The sequence below is a fragment of the Dipodomys ordii genome, unplaced genomic scaffold (genome assembly GCF_000151885.1).
Source record: "Dipodomys ordii isolate 6190 unplaced genomic scaffold, Dord_2.0 Scaffold165, whole genome shotgun sequence".
Classification (NCBI taxonomy): domain Eukaryota; kingdom Metazoa; phylum Chordata; class Mammalia; order Rodentia; family Heteromyidae; genus Dipodomys; species Dipodomys ordii.
In genome coordinates this window covers 637623-658507 of record NW_012267381.1, presented here as the reverse complement: position 1 = coordinate 658507, position 20885 = coordinate 637623, and the positions used below count along the sequence as shown (strand labels likewise).

At 35.0% G+C, this 20885-nt stretch overlaps 1 protein-coding gene across 1 annotated transcript in view; it reads left to right on the top strand.

Annotated features, from left to right (window-relative positions):
* Window positions 1–20885, top strand: part of Tanc2 (tetratricopeptide repeat, ankyrin repeat and coiled-coil containing 2) — a 278406-nt gene that overhangs the window by 116861 nt on the left and 140660 nt on the right. The window contains exons 5-6 of the mRNA XM_013033239.1: window positions 12390–12538; window positions 17553–17739. Of these exons, the coding sequence (XP_012888693.1) occupies window positions 12390–12538; window positions 17553–17739 (336 nt within the window). The remainder of the gene's footprint in view (window positions 1–12389; window positions 12539–17552; window positions 17740–20885) is intronic.

Below are 20885 nucleotides of genomic sequence, written 5' to 3'. Positions count from 1 at the left end.
GAGTCTCAGGGACTTTCCTGCCCAGGCTGGCTTTGAACCTCGATCCTCAGATCTCAGCCTCCTGAGTAGCTAGGATTACAGGCGTGAGCCACCAGCGCCCGGCTTCAAGGCTAGTCCTTCTATCTCTTAAGCCAAAACTCACTTCCAGCTTAATCCCAGGTAAGAGTCTCACAGACTTTCCTGCCTTGGCTGACTTCCAATCTTGATCCTCAGATCTCAACTGTCTGAACAGTTAGAATTACAAATTTGAGTTTGTAATCCTAGCAAGGACCTATCAAGGACTAATTTTATAAAAGGGTTGCTGTAGACTGCTTACAAATGGTACAGTAAACAATGATGGAACCCTGTGAGGTTCAGTCTACTAAGGTTGACTTCTAGTGAGTAATTGGAGGCATTATTTCTGTATTACATAAATATAAGCCTTTAGGTACCTATATATTTGGTTAGAAGAATTGAACTTTTGTGTCTGAGACATGGACACATGTTTTTTCTTAACTTTTTCTTCTGTACTTGGCATCTCTGTACTCACTGTGTTGTATATATGTAAAAGGAAGTTGTGAATTCAAAAACCAGATCAAATCATTAAATCATTTTGTTCTACAAAGGAAAACTATTTTGGCATATAGGTGTTGATCCAGAATATTTGTGCAGTAAATAGATTGCTGCATTTTACATATCATTAGATTCTAATGGTCTAACCTATCTAAAAGTTACTGTTATTCAAATCAGATTCTTTGTGTGCAGAATATGTAGGGGGATATTTATTAAGCAATGTATCTTGGTAATAATGGAGATGAAATACAAGTCACTGGTGTCAGTTGGTTACCCTTTTTCATTGTTTAATAGAACAATCTATCATAAGAGATAGGTTGGTTCTCTGTAAGTATTCTACATGTGGTATAACTTTGTTTTGAGCATGTCACTTAGCGTATCTTTGTTTCTAATTTTTTTTATTTATCTTTAAGTAGTTCTACAAAGGGTTTTAATTTAACATGTCAGATTATGAGTACAGTGTGTCTTGATCAATGTCACCCCTTCCATCATTCTGCCCCATCTTTCCCTATACCATTTTCACCCTCACATTACATAATGAATGTTGAATTTGCTTCCTCTTCTTCTGTCTATTCATGAACCCCTTCCTCTCTTGCCCCTCCCTCAAAAAAACATATATTAGCTTCCTACTATTCATTGTGTTAAATAGTTTGGTAATCGTTCAGAGGAGTTACACCATTGGACTCCTTTCCTAAGTATGTAAAGTACTTCCAAATAATCAGAAACAATATTTAAAATTATAGGATTATCTTTAGTTAGATATGTCTTATTATATTTTAATTATGGTTTTTCCCTTACTGGTCTTTTGACCTAAAAGATGTCACATAACCTCTCTTTGCCTTAATTTTCTGTCTTGACATAACATTTAACATAACATTTCTATAATTTTATAAGTTGTATTTGAATAGATACATGAATATACATTCATAGAAAAAATATCTAAGAGAAAACACCAAAAGTAACATTGATTGTCTAGGAGGAAAAGATGATTGTGTTTTTGGAAAATGAAAGGAAGATTGGTAAGATATCACTAATGTTAGCAGAACTTATATCTAGTTGGTGGCATTGCATGTGGTTTTAATTTTTTTTGGACCATATATATTAGTGAGTAAAAGCTAAGATTTTGGAATTAGACCTAGGCTTAATGTCTTTATCTTTTTTTAAAATCTTTTCTTTTTGTATGTGCCTGCATTTTAACCCAGAGCCTTGTGCTTGCTAACAAGAAAAATGCTGCAATACTCAGCTAAACTTCCAATCACTATCAGTTTAATTTCTGACTCCCTTACCTACTAGCAGTATACTGTAGCACTGTATATCTTAACAGAAAAAATTATTTGTCTGAGTTGGGTGTGGTGCATACCTATAATCCTAGCACTCAAGAAACCTGAGGTAAGAGGATCCCAAATGTGAGACCAGTCTGGGCTGCATAGTAAATTCAAGGGTAGCCTAGAATATATAATGAGACTCTAGTCTTAGAACAACAAACTTCTTTGTAAAATTATGATTAAAAAATGAGTCTTATTTTCCTATTGCATATGATTGCTACTATGATTAAGCAGATAATGTAAATGCCACATGGTTGGCAAAAAAAGAGAAATAATTGGTTATACATACTTAGCTGGTAACCAGTTTCTGCTATTAATATTTAGCATCATCACCATTATATTTTCTGCATTTTCTCAAACTCATATTGAAATATTTTAATACATATTTTTATTGTAAAGATATTGTACAGGGGGGTTACAATTACAGCAAGGTAATGAATCCATTTCCTATCGAGCATTGTTACACCCTCCTTTATTTTTTCCCTACCATCTCTTTCCTCCCCACCTCCCCAACTTCTCTCCCCCACCCCCCAAAAGTTGTAAAGTTTGTTTTCAACATAGTGTCTTGTACATCTTGTTGTTACAATGGATCAACATGTATACTTATTTCAGCATTTTGTTATTTCCCTTCCCCTCCCCAAGTTAGAAAAATGTATATATAAGATGCAGGACACTGGAATTAAATACAGTGACAACAGGGGTTATACCATGGGGGAAGAACATACAAAGAAACAAACAAACAAAAAAATCACGCAGGGGCTGGGAAGGTGGCGCAGTGGTAGAGCATTTGCCTTGCATGCATGAGGCCCTGGGTTCGATTCCTCAGCACCACATAAGCAAAATGAAAAAAGCTGGAAGTGGTGCTGTGGCTCAAGTGGTAGAGCTGCTAGCTTTGAGCTGAAGAGCTGAAGGACAGCGCCCAGGCCCAGAGTTCAGGCCCCACGACCGGACCCAAAAAATAAAAAATAAAAATAAAAAATAAATCATGCAGTACATTTTAAGTACATTAACAAGAACAGCAAGAAAGATAAAATCTCTTGTGTCCCTATCTTGGGGTTCATCTCTCTTAGCATCAGCTTATATGGTCATATATACATAGCTTTTGACCTCTTCTGCTTGTCCTAGACATTTACTAGTTATTGCAGATTGGTCCTGGCTTACTTCACTTACTTCACTTAATATGCCTTTCTATTTCCTAACAAATGGGACGGTGTCCTTCTTTCTGATGGAGGCATAGAATTCCTGTGTGTGTGTGTGTGTGTGTGTGTGTAAAACACATTTTCACATTTTCTTGATCCATTCATCTACTGAGGGGCTTCTGGGTTGATTCCATAGCTTAGGTATGGTGAATAATGCTGCAATAAACATAGTTGTGCTGGTAGCTTTAGTATAGCCTTGTTTGTGATTGTTTGGGTAAATGCCCAAAAGTGGGATTGCTGGGTCATAAGGGAGCTCTATGTGAAGTCTTTTGAGGAACCTCCATACTGCTTTCCAAAGTGGTTGAACAAGTTTACATTCCCACCAACAATGCAGTAGGGTTCCCTTTTGGCCACATCCCCTCCAGCATCTGTTGTTATTAGATTTCTTGATTATAGCCATTCTACTGGGGTGAGGTGGAATCTCAATGTTGTTTTGATTTGCATTTCTTTTATGGCTAGAGAAGTTGAGCATTTCTTCATGTTTCTATTGGCCATTCTTATTTCTTCTGAGAAGTTTTTCTTTAACACGTTAGCCCACTTATTAATTGGTGGTTGTTTCTTTGAGGATTTGTTGTTGGGGGATTTAATATTTTGATTTCTAAGTATATTTTAAATATGAGACCCTTGTCCATTGTATGGCTAGTGAAGATCTTCTCCCAATCCATGGGCTTTCTATTGATCTTGCTTGCTATGTCCTTTACCATTAAAAAGCTCTGTAGTTTCATGCAATCCCATTGTCCAATATTGAAATTTTTTTTCAGATACCACTAAAGTATTTTTGTTTTTATTTTGGCTTTTTAAGTGCTTATGTTATAAATTTAGTACAGTATTTTAGTGTAGAAATGAACTTGGATATTGATGGCAGGCAGGTACATCAACAATTTTATGGTATTTATAAATACATAAGCAAGGTTAAGGAAAAAAGTACAAAATAGTCCAAGGAAAATAGGCCTATATCCACAGAAGGAATTGAGATTAATCATTTTATATGGTTCTTTTTTTTTTTTTTGTGGGCCATGGGGCTTGAACTCTGGGCTTGGGAGCTGTCCTTGCACTCTTCAGCTCAAGGCGAGCGCTCTACCCCTTGAACCACAGCACCGCTTCCTGTTTTCTAGTGGTTTATTGGAAATAAGAGTCTCAGGGACTTTCCTGCCCAGGCTGGCTTTGAACCACGATCCTCAGATCTCAGACTCCTGAGTAGCTAGGATTACAGGCATGAGCCACCAACACCTGGCTATATGGTCTTTTTAAGGCTCTTTAAAACGACAGTGTCTTTCAAAGGTATTTCAATGGTATTTCAGTGGTATTTATTTATTTATTGCCAGACCTAGGGGTTGAACTCAGGGCCTGGGCACTGCCCCTGAGCTTCTTTTGCTCAAGGCTAGCACTCTACCACTTGAGCCACAACACCATTTCCAGCTTTTTCTGTTTATGTGGTACTGAGGAATCGAACCCAGGGCTTCATACATGCCAGACAAGCACTCTGCCACTAAGCCACATTCCCAGCCCCTTTGAGTAGTGTTTAAGGTGACAAAAAAATGTATTTAAACTCAGAAATGGAAAAGAGCTTATGATAGTTATTTTTCACATTTTCATATTTTAGTATATTTTGTTTCATTTGGATTTTTGTCAGCATTGTTTGTACTATAATAGAAGTAAAAAACTACTATATGCAAAAAAAGACTTTATATTAATCTCCTTTCTCTAACACTTGTAGTCAGAAATTTCAGCCAAAAGAAAAATTGGTTTGGAGTTGGATGTGGTAGTGTACTCCTATAGTTCTATCATTACTCAAGAGTCTGAGGCAGGAGGACCAAAAGTTCAAGACCAGACTAGGCTTCATAGTGAGTTGCAAACTAGCCTAAGCTATGTAAGAAGACCCTGTCTTGAAAAAGAAAAAAAATTGAGAAAGACCCTATCTGAAGAAAACAGATGGTTTCATTTTCTCTCTATCATTTTTCAAGTTTCTAGAAACATTATCAAGGTTATCTTTATCTTAAATAATTCAGCATACTTCTTTTGTTTTGCTACATCAGGGAGTCTTTTTGTCCTGCTTCATATCATCTGTTACATTGTATTTGTTTCCTTTTATGTCCTGAACATAGTAAGTATAAAGCAGAATTTTTCTTTGAGTTATATAAGTGAACAATTTAATTTAAAGTAGGATCCAAAATCCCAAAATGTTTAAGGATAAATTTAACAAAATTTGAGCAAGACTTGTATACTAAAAATTAAAGTAAAATTGCTAAAACAATGAAGATCCAAGCAGATGTATCATATTGGTAGGTTATAAGATTGAATATTGTTAACATAGCAGTTTTCCCTAAGTTGATTCAATACAATCCCTCCCTCCAAAAAATATCTGTAGACATATACAAGCTAGTTCTGAAGATTAAATAGAAATTCAAATGACTTAGAATCACCAAGGCAGTTTTCACTAGAAAAAAAGTTAAAAGACTTAGATTATTTGTCAAAAAAGGGGAATTTAGGGGGTGGGGGGATGCACATTAACTCTTACTACATACCATGCATAAAACTCCACTTCAGTGTAGACCTGCATGTAAGATTTAGAAGTGAATCTTTGCATCCCTGGTATGGGCTGAGATTTCTTGGATATGAGGTTGTTTTTTTGTTTTTTTTAAAAAGAGGTAAAAAATTGGACCTTGGTTTTCAATATAAACTCTGTAGAAAATGGAAAAAAATCTATAGAATAAGAAAATACAGACATGTTTGTAACCAAAACTAAAGGACTTTTATAACTAACTAAGAGGACAACCTAATTTTTAATGTAAAAAGATTTCACTAGACATTTTCAAAAGATGAAAGAATGGCCAATAAACACATAAAAAAGATACTCAACATTATTAGTCATTCAAGACATGTACATTAAAACCAGAATGAGATGCTGCTGTATATTCATCAGTATGATTAAAATAAAAAAAAGACTTCTTATATAACTGTAACACCTATATACATCACCTTGGCAATAAAAAAGATAAATAATTTTTTTAAAAAGAAGGAAAAGGCTCACAATTCAGTACAAGTACTAATGAGTTTATACTGGAGATATTGGAATTGTCAGACCGCTTGTGAGAATCTAACTGAGCAGTCACTTTTGAAACTGGCAACTTCTTATAACATTGAAATTTGATGCTATGTAATCAATCCTTTACACAGTTCTGGTATTTGCCAAAGAAAAATTGAATTGTACTTAAAGACTTCTATGTGAAAATAAGGGTACAGGATGCCCCCATTGTAACAACAAGATTTACAAGACAATATGCTGAAAATGAACTTTACAACTTTGGGGTGGGGAGGGAGTAGTTGGGGAGGCAGGGAGGAAAGGGATGGAAGGAGAAAAACAAAGGAGGGGGTAACAATGCTCCATAGGAAATGGACTCATTACTTTGCTTATGTAACTAACCCCTCTGTACAGTATGTTTACAATAAAAATATATATTAAAAAAGAAAAAGTAAAAAAAATTAGAAAAGACTTCTATGTGAAAAATCTTATCATCTTTATTAGTAGCCAACAATGGGAAATATCTAATGTTCATCAGCACAGGAATAAACTTTAAAATGTGGTATAGCATATAATGAAATATTATTCAGCTTTAAAGAGAACAAACTGCCCGTCACCAATGGCCCACTCCTATAATCCTAGCTACTCAGGAAGAATGAGATCTGAGAACTGAGGATTAAGCTTCAAAGCCAGCCTAGCTAAGAAAGCCCATGAGACTCATATCTCCAATTAACCACCAAAAAGCCAGAAATGGAGCCATATCCCAAGTGGTAGAATCCTGGTCTTGAGTAAAAAAAGTATCCAGGTTGTGAATTCAAATCCCAGGACTGACACAAAAAGAAGAAAGAAAAGGAAGAAGAGAAGACGAGAGGAAAAGAGAACTATTGAAACAACATGGGTGGATTTCTAAAACTATAGGTAGAATAAATGAAGCCAAACAAAAAAGACTACATATTGTTTAATTTTGCTATAAAAAATACAGAAAAATGCCGGGCGCTGGTGGCTCACGCCTGTAATCCTAGCTACTCAGGAGGCTGAGATCTGAGGATCACAGTTCAAAGCCAGCCCGGGCAGAAAAGACCGTGAGAGGGGCTGGGAAGGTGGCTCAGTGGTAGAGCGCTTGCCTTGCATGCATGAGGCCCTGGGTTCGATTCCTCAGCACCACATAAGCAAAAAGAAAAAAGCCAGAAGTGGTGCTGTGGCTCAAGTGGAGAGTGCTAGCCTTGAGCTGAAGAGCTGAGGGACAGCGGCCAGGCCCAGAGTTCAGGCCCCCACTACTGGACCAAAAAAAAAAAAAAGACCGTGAGACTCCTATCTCCAATAAACCACCAGAAAACCGGAAGTGGTGCTGTAGCTCAAGTGGTAGAGCGCTCGCCTTGAGCTGAAGAGCTGAGGGACAGCACTCAGGCCCAGAGTTCAAAAAAAAAATACCGACAAAAAAAAATTACGGAAAATGTAAACTAAGTAACATTGTCAGTGGCTAGTAATTAAAAGGATTTACTGAGAAAGGACATAAGAAAACTTCCAAGAGTAATGGAAATGTACAGTATTTTGGTTTTGACAGTTTTTCAGGTAAGTGGATATCTGGCAAATTCACTAAATTTTATATTTTTGCATATATAATTTATTAAATATAAATTGTATCCCTGAAAAGAGAACATTAGATGAGAACGGAGATAGGATGACATCTAGAATAGGATGGCATCTAGACAGAAGTGAGTGGGTAAGAAATTGACAAGATAATGGAACCGAAAATGTAAGAAAAGCTAACAGGATTTCATAGTAGTCTGCTAGTTAATTTATGATTATATTTGAGTCAAATTAACTAAAAGTAACTTCCAATAATACCAGTTCATAAAAACCACTTCAAAATCTACAACATTGAAAAGGAGCAGGTTTTTTTTTTCCTCAGAGGTTTGTAATTAATGGCTGAAATGGCTCTTTTTGATTAGACACCTGTAGTGTTCAAGAGTTAATGTATCCATGTGAGGCCCTGGCTGAAAGGTCATTATCCAGAGAAAAACTGTTCATCAATCACTAGAGCAAAAGAACACAAGGCCTGATCAGACAGCAGTGGCAGAGTTGATGAAAATAGTGGTGACAGGCCCCAACCCAACAGAAAAGACTGGGCATAGTATTGTGTACCTATCATCTCAGCTATAACAGGAAGTATAAGGAGAACAACTGCAGTCCAGACCAGCCTGGGTAAAAAGTGAGACCCTATCTCAAAAACAAGTAGAGCCAAAGGGCTGGAGGCATGGTTCAGACCATAGAGTACCGGCTTAGCAAGTAAAATCTCAAAATTAAAACTAATAACATATCTCTCTCTCTCTTTTTCTCTTTCTCTCTCTCTCTCTCTCACACACACACACACACACATACACACACACACAAGAATACAAATCCAGTCATACAGTCACATTTCAAGTCTGTTCATAACATCCCCTGGTTCAAATAAAGTCCTTGTCCCCAAAAAATTTATTTTGGGAAACTTTAAACATACTAAGAGTACTCCCACATAATCAACTTATCCTCTAGTTTCAACAATTGTTAGTAATTTACCATTTGTTTCACACATTTCTTCCCCCTCACCTTCAGGTATACCTGGGAACTAAGAAATGTAGGGTAGTGGCTCCAAACAAGCTGCTCCGTTTTGATTCTTACCACCCAGTACTGAGTTTTGGAAGGATGTGGAATACCTGCCAAACCTTTTCAGCTCTTACTGGAACAAATTAAAGCACCGGCTTTTAGTACTCACCCACTCTTCAGTGTTATTAGAAAAGGAAACATTTAAGAACTAAGAAATGGAAATGTAACCAGATTTGCTTTGGCAATTAGTCCTGTCAGAGAAAACACCTAGGTTTCTATAATGATTAAGTATAGCACAAAGAGGTGCCATATTTATATCAATGAGAAATAGGAAATTTATAATGAATGTATCATAAGGGAAAATGTAATCACCCAAATGTGAAAAGGTGAAGAGCATGCTGAGAATTAAAAGTATGAAACTACTTATTGTTTGTGTCTAGCCTAGTAGGCATATTTTCTTATTGCTGTCAAATTTTATTCCTTGCCCACTATTGATGGCCATTATTCTCTGTCTCTCTTCTGTTTCGTATATTTGCTCAGAACCATCAAAATGCCTCTTAAATCCTCATACCAATTATTTTACTAATCTTTTTTATTCAGTGAGTGCTTTATTAGAACTATTAAAACAAATATAAAAAAGGAAAAGACAGAATAACTCTTTAGGAGAAAGTGAAATGAAGTTCTGGAATATTTTAGTAAAGGTATGAAATTTGTGATGAGAATTTTTTTTTTTGGTCGGTCGTGGGACTTGAACTCGGCTTCGGCACTGTCCCTGCGCTCTTCAGCTCAAGGCGAGCGCTCTACCCCTTGAGCTACAACACCACTTCCAGTTTTCTAGTGGTTTATTGTAGATAAGAATCTCACGGACTTTCCTGCCTGGGCTGGCTTTGAACTGTGATCCTCAGATCTCAGCCTCCTGAGTAGCTAGGATTACAGGCGTGAGCCACCAGGACCCGGCTGTGATGAGAAAATTTTAGGATAAACTCAGTGCATAGCAGGAGGAGGGTTATTCATTAAATTAAAGAAAACAATTTTATCTTGGTATTTGACCAATGAATAAGAAGCTTTCAACCATTCTTAGGAAAAATTCTACATAAATCTAAACATTTATAATATAAAATACATGTACTATTTTATACCACCTGTCAAAGAAATCTACTTATGTTGCCTCTTGAAAGGAAAAATAAAGCCTCTGACATAAAGTCAATGGGAATTCTATATAGATTTTCCACAGATGGATCACTGAGTTAATATACATATTCATATACCCTTCATCTGACCCGTGGCTTCAGTAGAAGATAAATGTTATACTGAATAATAATAAAAATCTTATTTTCTGGGAATTTGGAATTGTTTAAAAGTGTGATACTGAGTTTCCTAAAATAATAAGAATCTTTTGTAGTTGTTATAAAACCATGTGGCATTATAAGTTAATGCATATAAGTTAAAAGGACATAAATATTTAACTCCATTAAAAAAGAGTTTTGTAACATTCTTTTTAATTGCTTTTTCATTAGCATAAATTCTTGGTGCAAAAAGATTCCATTGACATACATAAAATGTGCTTTGATTAAATTCAGCCCCTCTATGTTACTTTCTTAGTTCCCCTCCTTAGTCCTATTCTTTTTAAGAGTTCCTGATGGATTTCATTTTATAGTGCTTTTGTTTAGTTTCTCGAAGAATTTCCATAGTGTCTGGAGTAATTTGCATTTCCATAGTGTCTGTACTAATTTTCATTTTCACCAACAGTGTATGAAGATTTCTTTCTCTCCATACTTCTTCAGATTTATTTGTTCTTTTTCTTGATGATTGCCATTCTGACTGGTGTGAGATGGAATCTCAGCATTTTCATTTACATTTCCTTTAACTAAGTATATCAAATATTTCTTCATGTTTATTGGTCATTTGTACTGCTGAGAACTCTGGTTCTCATTTGCCAATTTATTAATTGAATTACTTATTCTTTTTTGTTGGTTTTGGTGGTACTTGGGTTTGAACTCAGGACTTCATCCTCACTTAGCTTGCTTACTTACTTTACTACTTAAGCCAAACCTCCATTCCAACTTTTTCTGGTTATTTTGGAGTTGGAGTCTCATGCACTTTTCTACCCCAGCTAGCTTCAAACCTCAATAATTTAGATCTAATCCTGTTGAATGACTAAAATGATAGGCATGAGCACCAGGTTGGATTACTTGTTCTTTTGCACAGACAGTTGAGATTAAAAATGGAATTTAGGAAAATTATTATTGTAATTAACTCAAGAAGCATTAATAATAATGGGCCAAGTTAAAAATAATGGGCCAAGTCTGTATGTGTATGTATATATATGTATATGTATATATATGATAATATGATGAACCTTGAAACCATTTTGCTCAGTGAGATTAGAATTACACAAAATGGCAAATATTGTATGATTCCATTTACAGGAGGTCCCTAGAATGGGTACTTATACAGAGGCAGAAAGTAGAATAGCAGTCATTAGGAGTTAATAAAAGGAAGAAATGTAAAAGTTATTTTTAATAGGTATAATGTTCCTGTTGGGGCTGATGGAAAATGAATGGTGGCAAAGGTCATACAACATTGTAAATGTATTAACTGAATCCTAACTTAAAATGGCTAAAGGGAAAATTTTGTTATATATATGTTACCACAGGTATGTTGAGAAATGAAACATTTACATAAATTTCATACTACCTTTGATATTAGTAATTACAAAGGGATAAAGTATGATGATTTTTTAACTGAAAAAAAAATCTTACACCATAAAATCCAGTTGACCAAGTTAACACAGTAGTGCTTTTGTGATATTTCTGCTAAAAAATTACATGTATGTATGTATATATGTGTATATATACATATATGTGTGTATATATGTATATAATATGTATATATCACCTGGATCAAATCAAGAAGTAAATTCTAAAGAGTGGTGTGCAAGCTTATAATTCTGGAAAGTGTCAAGGTCATGAAAGTCTTAAGACTAAAGAATCATTACAGATTAAAAGAGATGAAGAGAATTAATTACTAAGTGAATTGCATAAGCCTGAATTGCATTCTTTTTCTGTAAAAAGACATTACTGAGCAAACATTCAAACTTAAGTGAAGTCTGTGGAAGAGCTGATAGATATATGAAATGTTACTTTACTCATTTCTTTGCTGATAGTGTGGGTTTTATAAAAGAATATCTTGTTTATAGAAATGCATACCATCTGAGGGCATAGGCATCTGTAACTTTGAAATGGCTAAGAAAAAGTATTCTTTGTACTGTTCTTGAAACATTTTTAGTAAGCTTGAAATTATTTCAAAATACAAATTGACTATGCAAACTGTTAAAAAGAAAAAAAAAACATGGTAAAAGAACCTGAGTGAAGTGATTATGACTAGGAACTAGATGTCAAGACTAGGACTGTGTTAGGAAAGTAATTACCAAAGAAATAGCAACTTTTTTTCTGATTAATAAGAAACAAAAACATCCTCCCAAGTTCAAGTGTCCCCAATAGATAAATTGAGGATAATTTCAGTATACTGTATATCAAATTATAGTCTTTAAAAGTGGGACTATCTGCACACGTACTGTAATTTAGAATTTTGGGTTCACAATGTGAACACTGAAGAAATGAGCAAACAGTATAAACCTAGGCAAAGACCAGAGCACTGTAGCATGAAAGATTAATGGTTTTCCATGCTTTCTTGTTATAGATGATGCTGAGCAGGAACTTGGCCCCCCTCCATCTGTAGATGAGGCTGCAAACACACTCATGACGCGCCTGGGTTTCCTCCTTGGTGAGAAAGTCACAGAGGTTCAGCCAGGTGACCAGTACGGGATGGAGGTGCAGGATGAAAATCAGGTAAAAGTTGCTTGCTGTCAGCTTTGTGAAATGCAATGTGAATCAGCTTCTTATACTAGAAGAAAAATTGTGTGTGTGTGTGTGTGTGTGTGTGTGTGTGTGTGTGTGCGCGCGTGTGTGTGTGTATTCATTCTGAAAGGAACAGTCCCAAGTGTTCAATACAATTTGAGGCTTGAAGTATAACTTCATTTTCCATAGTCACAATATTTCTTCAGTTTATTACTGTCTTTTTACATATTGTTTGATTTCAAATCCAAAAAGAATAAATAAATAAATATGCAAGCAAGTAAGCAAACCAGCCAGCCAACAAAATTGACATATGAGTATTTTACTGTTTTCACGTACACATAGATTATTGACTAAACTGGTAAAATGTGGAGCAGAAATTCTTCACAAACTTTAAAATATACCAATTACTTTGATGACAGTAGAATTATAAAATGGTTACTTAGAAATTTAAAGTTAAAAGAAAACTTTTAAGATCCTCAAATAATGGAACACTAATGACTTAGGAAGTTGACATACAGAGGTTCACAGCTTGAGGCCAGTCTGGGCAGAAAAGTCCATAATACTTTCTTTCAAAATAACCAGCAAATAGTAAAGCTAGAGGCATGGGTCAAGTGATAGCTCAGTATGAAGTCCTGAATTCAAATCTCAAATACTGCAAAAGAAAAAAAAAAGCCCAAATGTAACTAGACACCAATGCCTCATACTTAAAAATACTATCTACTTGGGAAGCTGAGATTGAGAAGGCCAGCCCAGACCAAAAAAAAGTTTACAGTAGCCCTTCTCAACTGAGATCTGAGTACAGTGGTCCACACCTTTCATTCTAGCTAGTATGAGAAGCCTAAAATAGATGGATTATGGCTAGGCAGTAGAATGCCTGCCTACCAAGCACAAAGGCCATGAGCTCAAACCCCAGTACCACCAGAAAAAAAATAATTCTCATATATTTAATAGTAATTAATATACTCCTAAACATCATGAAATCACACAAATTATCCAGTATTTTAAAGTACAATAAAGAAAAATAAATGCAACCAAATGTATAGAATATAAAGATTTACCTAAGAAATTTTAAATACATGTTAGAAAAGTAGAAAACATGAAAAAGTGAATGGTCTAAAAAGTTTTAAAACATCAGTGATTAAAATTCCATTTAATAGTTTTCTTTTTTGGGCTGTTTTCTATCTTTTAAGGATAGCAAAGAAATTGCCAAGAATCTGATTCATTTATGTAATCTTAATTATTAACATAAATGTCTTGTAAGCATTTTGTTCAGAAAAATGGCAAAATTAATTTCAAACTGCACAATACATAAACATTTGTGAAAATTCTATGTCATATATTAGTTATGTCATAATAAATTCTACAGGGATAATTTCAGTGCACATACCTGCCTTTAGATCTCTTATTTTTATTCTTAGGTCATTGGTTTTGCTGAGTGCACTTGGGAAGTTTTTATAAAATTTATATACTTACTGATTCTGCTCAATCCTTAGTTCTATAAATGCTATCTTAATTCCTGAATTATCTCTAGTCCCATCATTTCCCCCTTTTCTTTGCCTTTTGCACTCTTTTCTCACAAATCTAGAGATGTTTGTGTGAAACTGCCTATTTAGTACTTTCAAACTACATGTTTAAAATATATAAAATTTAATATTTTAACTTAAAATATTAAAAGCATTTTTTTCATTTCCCCACCAGTGCCTGCTCATTCTGCAACTTCTCAGTTAAGCAAATGGTATCACTTACTTGCTTAGAAAAGAAGTATTGGAGCCATTCTTAGTTTCTCTCATATCCCTCCTTTACTCTTCTAGAAAATTGTGGATTTTGTCTTCAAAATATATACTAAGTCTGATTCCTCCTTACTACTTTTCCTGCTTCACCTGAGTCTTAAGTCAGTCATCTTTTCCCCCAGCAACTGCAATTTTGATAAGCATGTTAAACTAGAACAGCTGGGATTTTTGTTCACTTCAGTGCTAAATCCTCTGAACCTAGAACAATGTCAACCATTAATAGGTACTTAGTAAATAGACCTCAACTGCAGTTTAAAAAAAAAGTCAATGCATCTTACAAAATTAGGAAAAATTAGGGAAGGAGGATTGGGAGAAAGGGGTAAGCATGCTCAAAGGGGTAACATTGACCAAGATGAATCATATTCATAAACTGCTTCATTGAATGTCAACTCCTTTATACCACTACTTAAAGATCATTTTTTAAAAGTGTCTTCCTAATCATTCCTTACTTCTACTTTTATCCTCATACATTATATTCACACAGTTGCCAGAGTGATCCTTAACAAATGTGATTCTATCACTTCTCTGCTTTTAATCTACCATTGAATTTCCATCACATTAATAAAATTTAAAGTCTACTACAACCAAGAAAGGCACTATCTGATCTCCTCCCTTGATAGCTTTCCTACATTATTTTCTCCCCTTTCACATTCACCAGTCAACTGCTCTCCACCCTTTCTGGCATCCTATTACTCCTTGAACATAAAACATATTCTTACTGGTATGCTCTTCATGCATAATTCTCTACCTCACTTCACTCAGCATTCTACTTCATATTTCTGTCTCAGAGAGATCTTCCTTAATGACTCTATCTAATACCACTTACTCATCCTGATGTCCCTTTGCTTTATTTTCTTCAGAGTTCTTATTATCAGTGGATAGCATATTACAGATTTAGTTGTGGGATTTTTCTTGGTATCTCTTACAGGAAAAGAATCTTCCCATTGGCAGTCCTGATCAATTTTTTTTAAAAACCAATTTACATTGTATACATGTCAATATGCTATACTTTATGGATAAAAAATGAAAGTGACATATTGAAGGTTATATAAATACTGGGGTAAATAAAACATCTATTTTTTATCTTTTGACATTCATATCTAATCAATATATGACTAATAATGACCAAGTAACATGATATAAATCTTATATATTATTGCCTGAGTATTACCAAAGACTCCTTTTTTATACAAGATAACATTTCCTGAACTGATAAAATTTGTGCTTCTCATTTTTGAGGTTCCTCATGTTATAGTGATTTCTGAAAAAAAGTCACAACTCTATGGAATATGCCTTGCTTATAGATGTTCTGAGTAAAATAATCTTATATAAATAAGTAGAATCATTAACAAACCACATCATAACAGAAAAGCCATTGAACCAGCATGTAGAGAACATATATCCTAGTTTCAGGTTTAGTACCTACCTTTTTTGTTGCGGGGGGCAGGGGGGTGGTCGCAGGGCTTAAGCTCTGGGCTTGGGCACTGTTCCTGTGCTCTTCAACTCAAGGTGAGCGCTGTACCACTTGAGCTACAGTGCCACTTCTGGTTTTCTAGTGGTTTATTGGAGATAAGAGTTCCTGTCCGGGCTGGCTTTGAACCGCTATCCTCAGATCTCAGCCTCCTGAGTAGCTAGGATTACAGGTGTGAGCCACCGGCACCCGCAGCACCTACCATTTTTAAACTAAGGGATGTCACTTAATCTCTGAGCTTGGGATGTTTTTTATAGGTAATAAGAACTGACCATTATTAAATGCTTCAGGTATACCAATCACTGCACTAATTGCATTACTTGTATTGTTTTGTTTAAATTTCATTACAATTCAGTGTAATAGTGTTGACTCATATTTCAATATTCAAATAAGAAAATGTAATCACATTGTTAGAGAGAATATACAAATATTCTTATTTTATATTTTGTGTTCTTAACAGCTACACTGTAATATTCTAGTATAACAAGAAATAACACATTACAGGATTGTTTCAAGGGTCAAGTTACATTTTTAATGTTAAAATGCTCCACAAGCTGTAAAATATCTTAAAAAGTATAAAGTAACATGTAATAAAGTTAGCATATAAATGTATGTATGACTATATGAATTATGTGGCTATTTCATTGCTTTCATACTTTTGATGTTTCATTTTCACATTTCTTAGAAGAAAATGCTATTTATTATGCCTTTCATACCAGATTAATAAGTAGTAGAAATAGTAGAAATATGTTTTAAGTAGAAATATGTTTTAAGCTTTCTGTAGATATAAAATATTAACAATAAGTCAAAATGGTAGTTGTTTAATACTGTCAACGGAAGCTGGTTAAATTGAACACTAGAATTTCTATTCTTAGGAAATTATTAAGAACTAAGAGGCCATGTTCATTTGGTGACTTCTGATCTAAAGAGCATATTAATAGATGACTGCTATATTTAGGAAAAATCTTACAGTCATAATATCCTGCAAATAGTACTGTGGTGACTGAATCTAGGACAGCAAACTGGTATACATAATTTTTCCGCAAAAGACCAAATTTTGAAAGTGATATTCAAGTTCCAAATTTATTTTCTTCTCTCAACAGTTTCTAAGACGTTAGGATGGACCTTATAAATTTTATCGTAGTTTTATCTTTTGCATTAAAAACCTCAAAGAAGATAGTTTGCAGTGAAGGGATCACTCATGATATAGGTCAATCTTAGTGTGTAGTTATTTTCTACTAAGAAATTTCATTTTGTATTAAGCTAACATTGAGAGTTAACATTTACTTTAGAGAGAATAAATAATTTCTCTCTGCATTTATTTATTGTCTCTAGACAGCTGTCTATGTATCAAAATTTTTATTTATTCTTGGCTATGAGCTATTATTTCTTTTTTCTATCTAGTAAATGTCTATTCTGTAATCTAAATTATTAACAAAGGAAAGTTCTGTGCCTTCTGGGGACTTTTGAGTTGAACTAGAAACGTGTTAAATAAGAAATTCCTATTTTCTGTTAGCAAAAGTACTTGGAACAGTTGTTACCTAAGCAGAAAAACTGGCCACAAGTATCTACTGATGTTATTTTATCAACTTTTACCTTAATTGTAGACTCTCTTATCTTGGAAAAAAAAACAAAGCCTAATAGTGGTAAAAAAATTGTATGTGTAGATTGTTTATTCATAAAGATAGTATTTTGCTATGATACCTAATGTACTTATCCTACTTTTTGTTGTTTAATCTTTCAGACTTCAGCAATTACCCAGAGAATAAGTCCCTGCTCCACCCTGACTAGCAGCACTGCCTCTCCACCAGCAAGTAGCCCCTGTTCTACCCTCCCACCAGTCAGTACAAATGCAACTGCCAAGGACTGTAGTTATGGGGCTGTTACCAGTCCAACTTCCACCCTTGAAAGCAGAGACAGTGGAATCATTGGTAAGTTGGCTTTTATATTAACCATTTTGTATTCTTTTTTGTCTTTTTTAAAATAATTATACCTGACCAGATACAGTCACTCAGTAATCTCAGCTAATCAGGAGACAGAAACTGGGAAGATTCTGGTTTAGAGACAGCTCAAGCAAAAATTACCCACACCCTGTCTCAACTAATAATCTGGGTGCATTGCCCTGTCATCTTAGCTGTGGAGGAATTGGAAATAGGAGAATATTGGTATAAGTCAGCCCAGACAAAAATGTGAGAATTTATTAAAAAAATAACTGAAGGGGCTGGGAAGGTGGCTCAGTGGTAGAGCGCTTGCCTTGCATGCCTGAGGCCCTGGGTTCGATTCCTCAGCACCACATAAGCAAAAAGAAAAAAGCTGGAAGTGGCACTGTGGCTCAAGTGGTAGAGCGCTGGCCTTGAGCTGAAGAGCTGAGGGACAGTGCCCAGGCCCAGAGTTCAGGCCCCACGACTGGACCTCCCCCCCCCAAAATAAATAAATAAATAAATAACTGAAGCCAAAGGGCTGAAAACATGGTTCTAATGAGTAGAGCACCGCCTCGCAAGCTCAAGGCCTTGAGTTCAGACTCCAGTATTGCCAAAAAGTAATTAATTACACACATTTACTTTAAAAAATATTTTACATATGTATGAATAAATATATAAATATGGCTTGTCTTTGTCTTTTTAATGATGCTGGAGAGAGAAATAAAGGTCAATAAAATGAAAGCAGTCCCTCTGCAGACTTATCAGGAATTAGAAGGGGATAATAGAAAACATTCTGTAGGGTTGGTTATTTCTGTTAATACCCATATGTCATCTCTCTACCAACACTGTCTAGTAAAAGTTTATTCTTTACTGGTATAGTAGAGAGCTCTGTGAACACAGAAGACATTAAGATTAAATGGTAGAAAGCTTGCCTAGAAATCTTGTGGTCCTGGGTTCAATCCCCAATACTGCATTTTTAAAATGCTAATTAGCCTCAACTTGAATTGTTCTGGGGTCTGTTTGTTCAAAGCATCTATTAATTCCTTGTTTTTACTATAAACAAGGTAGCCTATCTTTGCCCTCTACAACAATGTTGTTTCTTTGCTTATGATTCAAGAACTTCAACAGTGTATTCTTATGACAGGCTTGAGCATGAAGAACTTGAAACTTGAATCTAAGCAGAGATATATGCCTTTTTTTCTTGTGAACTTTGTAATATATTCTTTAAAAAGAAATTCCTACTCATCTACATGATTGTAGGAATATATCTAAATTATCTTCAACTCAATTATTAGCAGTTTGTAGCAGATACAAAAACACTCTGATAAAGGCACAGTTGATTAGAAATTATGTATCTTTACTTGACTAGAGGTAAATACTTTATAAGAGTCAGATGTGAACTGTAACATTTCTTGCAATTTTTTGACTAAGTATCAGATGTTAAGAACCATGGCTATCACGTATCAAGGAACTGTGATTATTTCTTGACACTATCTGCTTTAATTCCTGTTCACAGTATCAGGAATGGAGATAATATGAGTAGGTGAGAGGTACTGGTGTGAGAAGCCAAATTGGAAGTTTTCTTCATAAATGAGAAGAGTCGGGGCAACAAAGGAAACAGTATACTTCAAAGAGAGAGAGAAAAAGCATTGTGAATCAAGAAAAATGGATCTGAACAGCTAAGAAAGAACAGGAAATAGAAAGATGGAGACTAAAATAGTAATCCATCCACAACTCCAACCCCACCAGTGGTGGGAGGGAGGAGGGGATTGAGGTAAAAACCCAAAGCAGCATCCACAAAGTAAATCAGACCAATCCTTGTGACAAAGAACTGGCGGTTCTAGCTGCAGGGCTATAGTTTTTACAAGCCTAAAGTCTACTGTAGAAATTTGGCCTGATGACATGGTAGATAGACATAATGGAATTTTACTCATCTGTTGGAAAGAATGATACTGCATTATTTGAAAAGAAATATAAGTACCTGGAAAAAATCATGTTAAGTGAAGTCAGGCCCAGAGAGACAAAGGATGCATATTTCCTCTCATATGTGGAAGCCACAGTTGATTTGTAAGTATATAAGTAAATACTCAGGGTGGTATGCAAGTGTACATAAGTGTACTGAAATATGGTAGATTCAGGGAAGAATTCCAGTGTAATTCCTTAGAAAGGCTAACTTATAATCCAACAGAATAAATACCAGGAAACTGGTACTCAAAAGGAGGCAGTACAGTCAAGGGAAGGGATAGATGAATGAAGAGAGGAAGTGAGAAAAAATGCAGTCATAAAATTCAATGTGTAGCCTACAAAATAAAGAAAATTGAGGTGGGGTGGGAAGAATGGGGGAGAACGTTGAAAATGATGACATTGACATTGTATTCATAAACTTCTTTGTTGACTGGCAACCCCTTTGTATAACTACTTAAAGATACTAAAAAATATATTTTAGCTGAATGCCAGAGGCTCAAACCTGTTATTACTCCTAGCTACTCTGGAGGCTGAGGTTTGAGATTGCAATTCAAAGCCAATCCAGGCAGGAAAAGTCTGTGAGATTCTTATCTCCAATTAATCACAAAAAGCCAGAAGTGGAGCTGTGACTCAAGTGGTAGAGCGCTAGGCTTGAGTTAAAGAGCTCAGTTAAAGTGCCAGTGAGTTAAAGTGCCAGTACCAGCACCAACATCATCATCATAATCATCATCATCATCATAATAATACACATAAATGATAAAGTTCTTGAGGCAAGTAAGATAAAAAATGAGGAATTAGTACAACAATAATGCTAAATGTAAATAATGCTAAATATCTTAACTAAAAGATATAGTTGGCTGGATGGCTTACAAAGCAAGACCCAACTGTTGTCTGAAAGAAAGTCATCTCAGAGGCATGATAGACTGAGAGCATTAAAGGATGGAAAGTGATACTCCAAGCATCCAGAATCCAAAAACAAGCAAGAACAACTAGACTCATATCTGATAAAACTGACTTCATTCCAAAATTAGAGGGATAAGAATCAATTGAAAAGATATAATAATTATAATTATATATTTATAATTTTACCAAATTTTGTAAAAGGACAAATAAGTCCACACAAAGTAAGAGTGAATGACCTCAATGCTGCAGTCTAATTGACTAAGAGTGGACAAAGAAATTTCAGAATA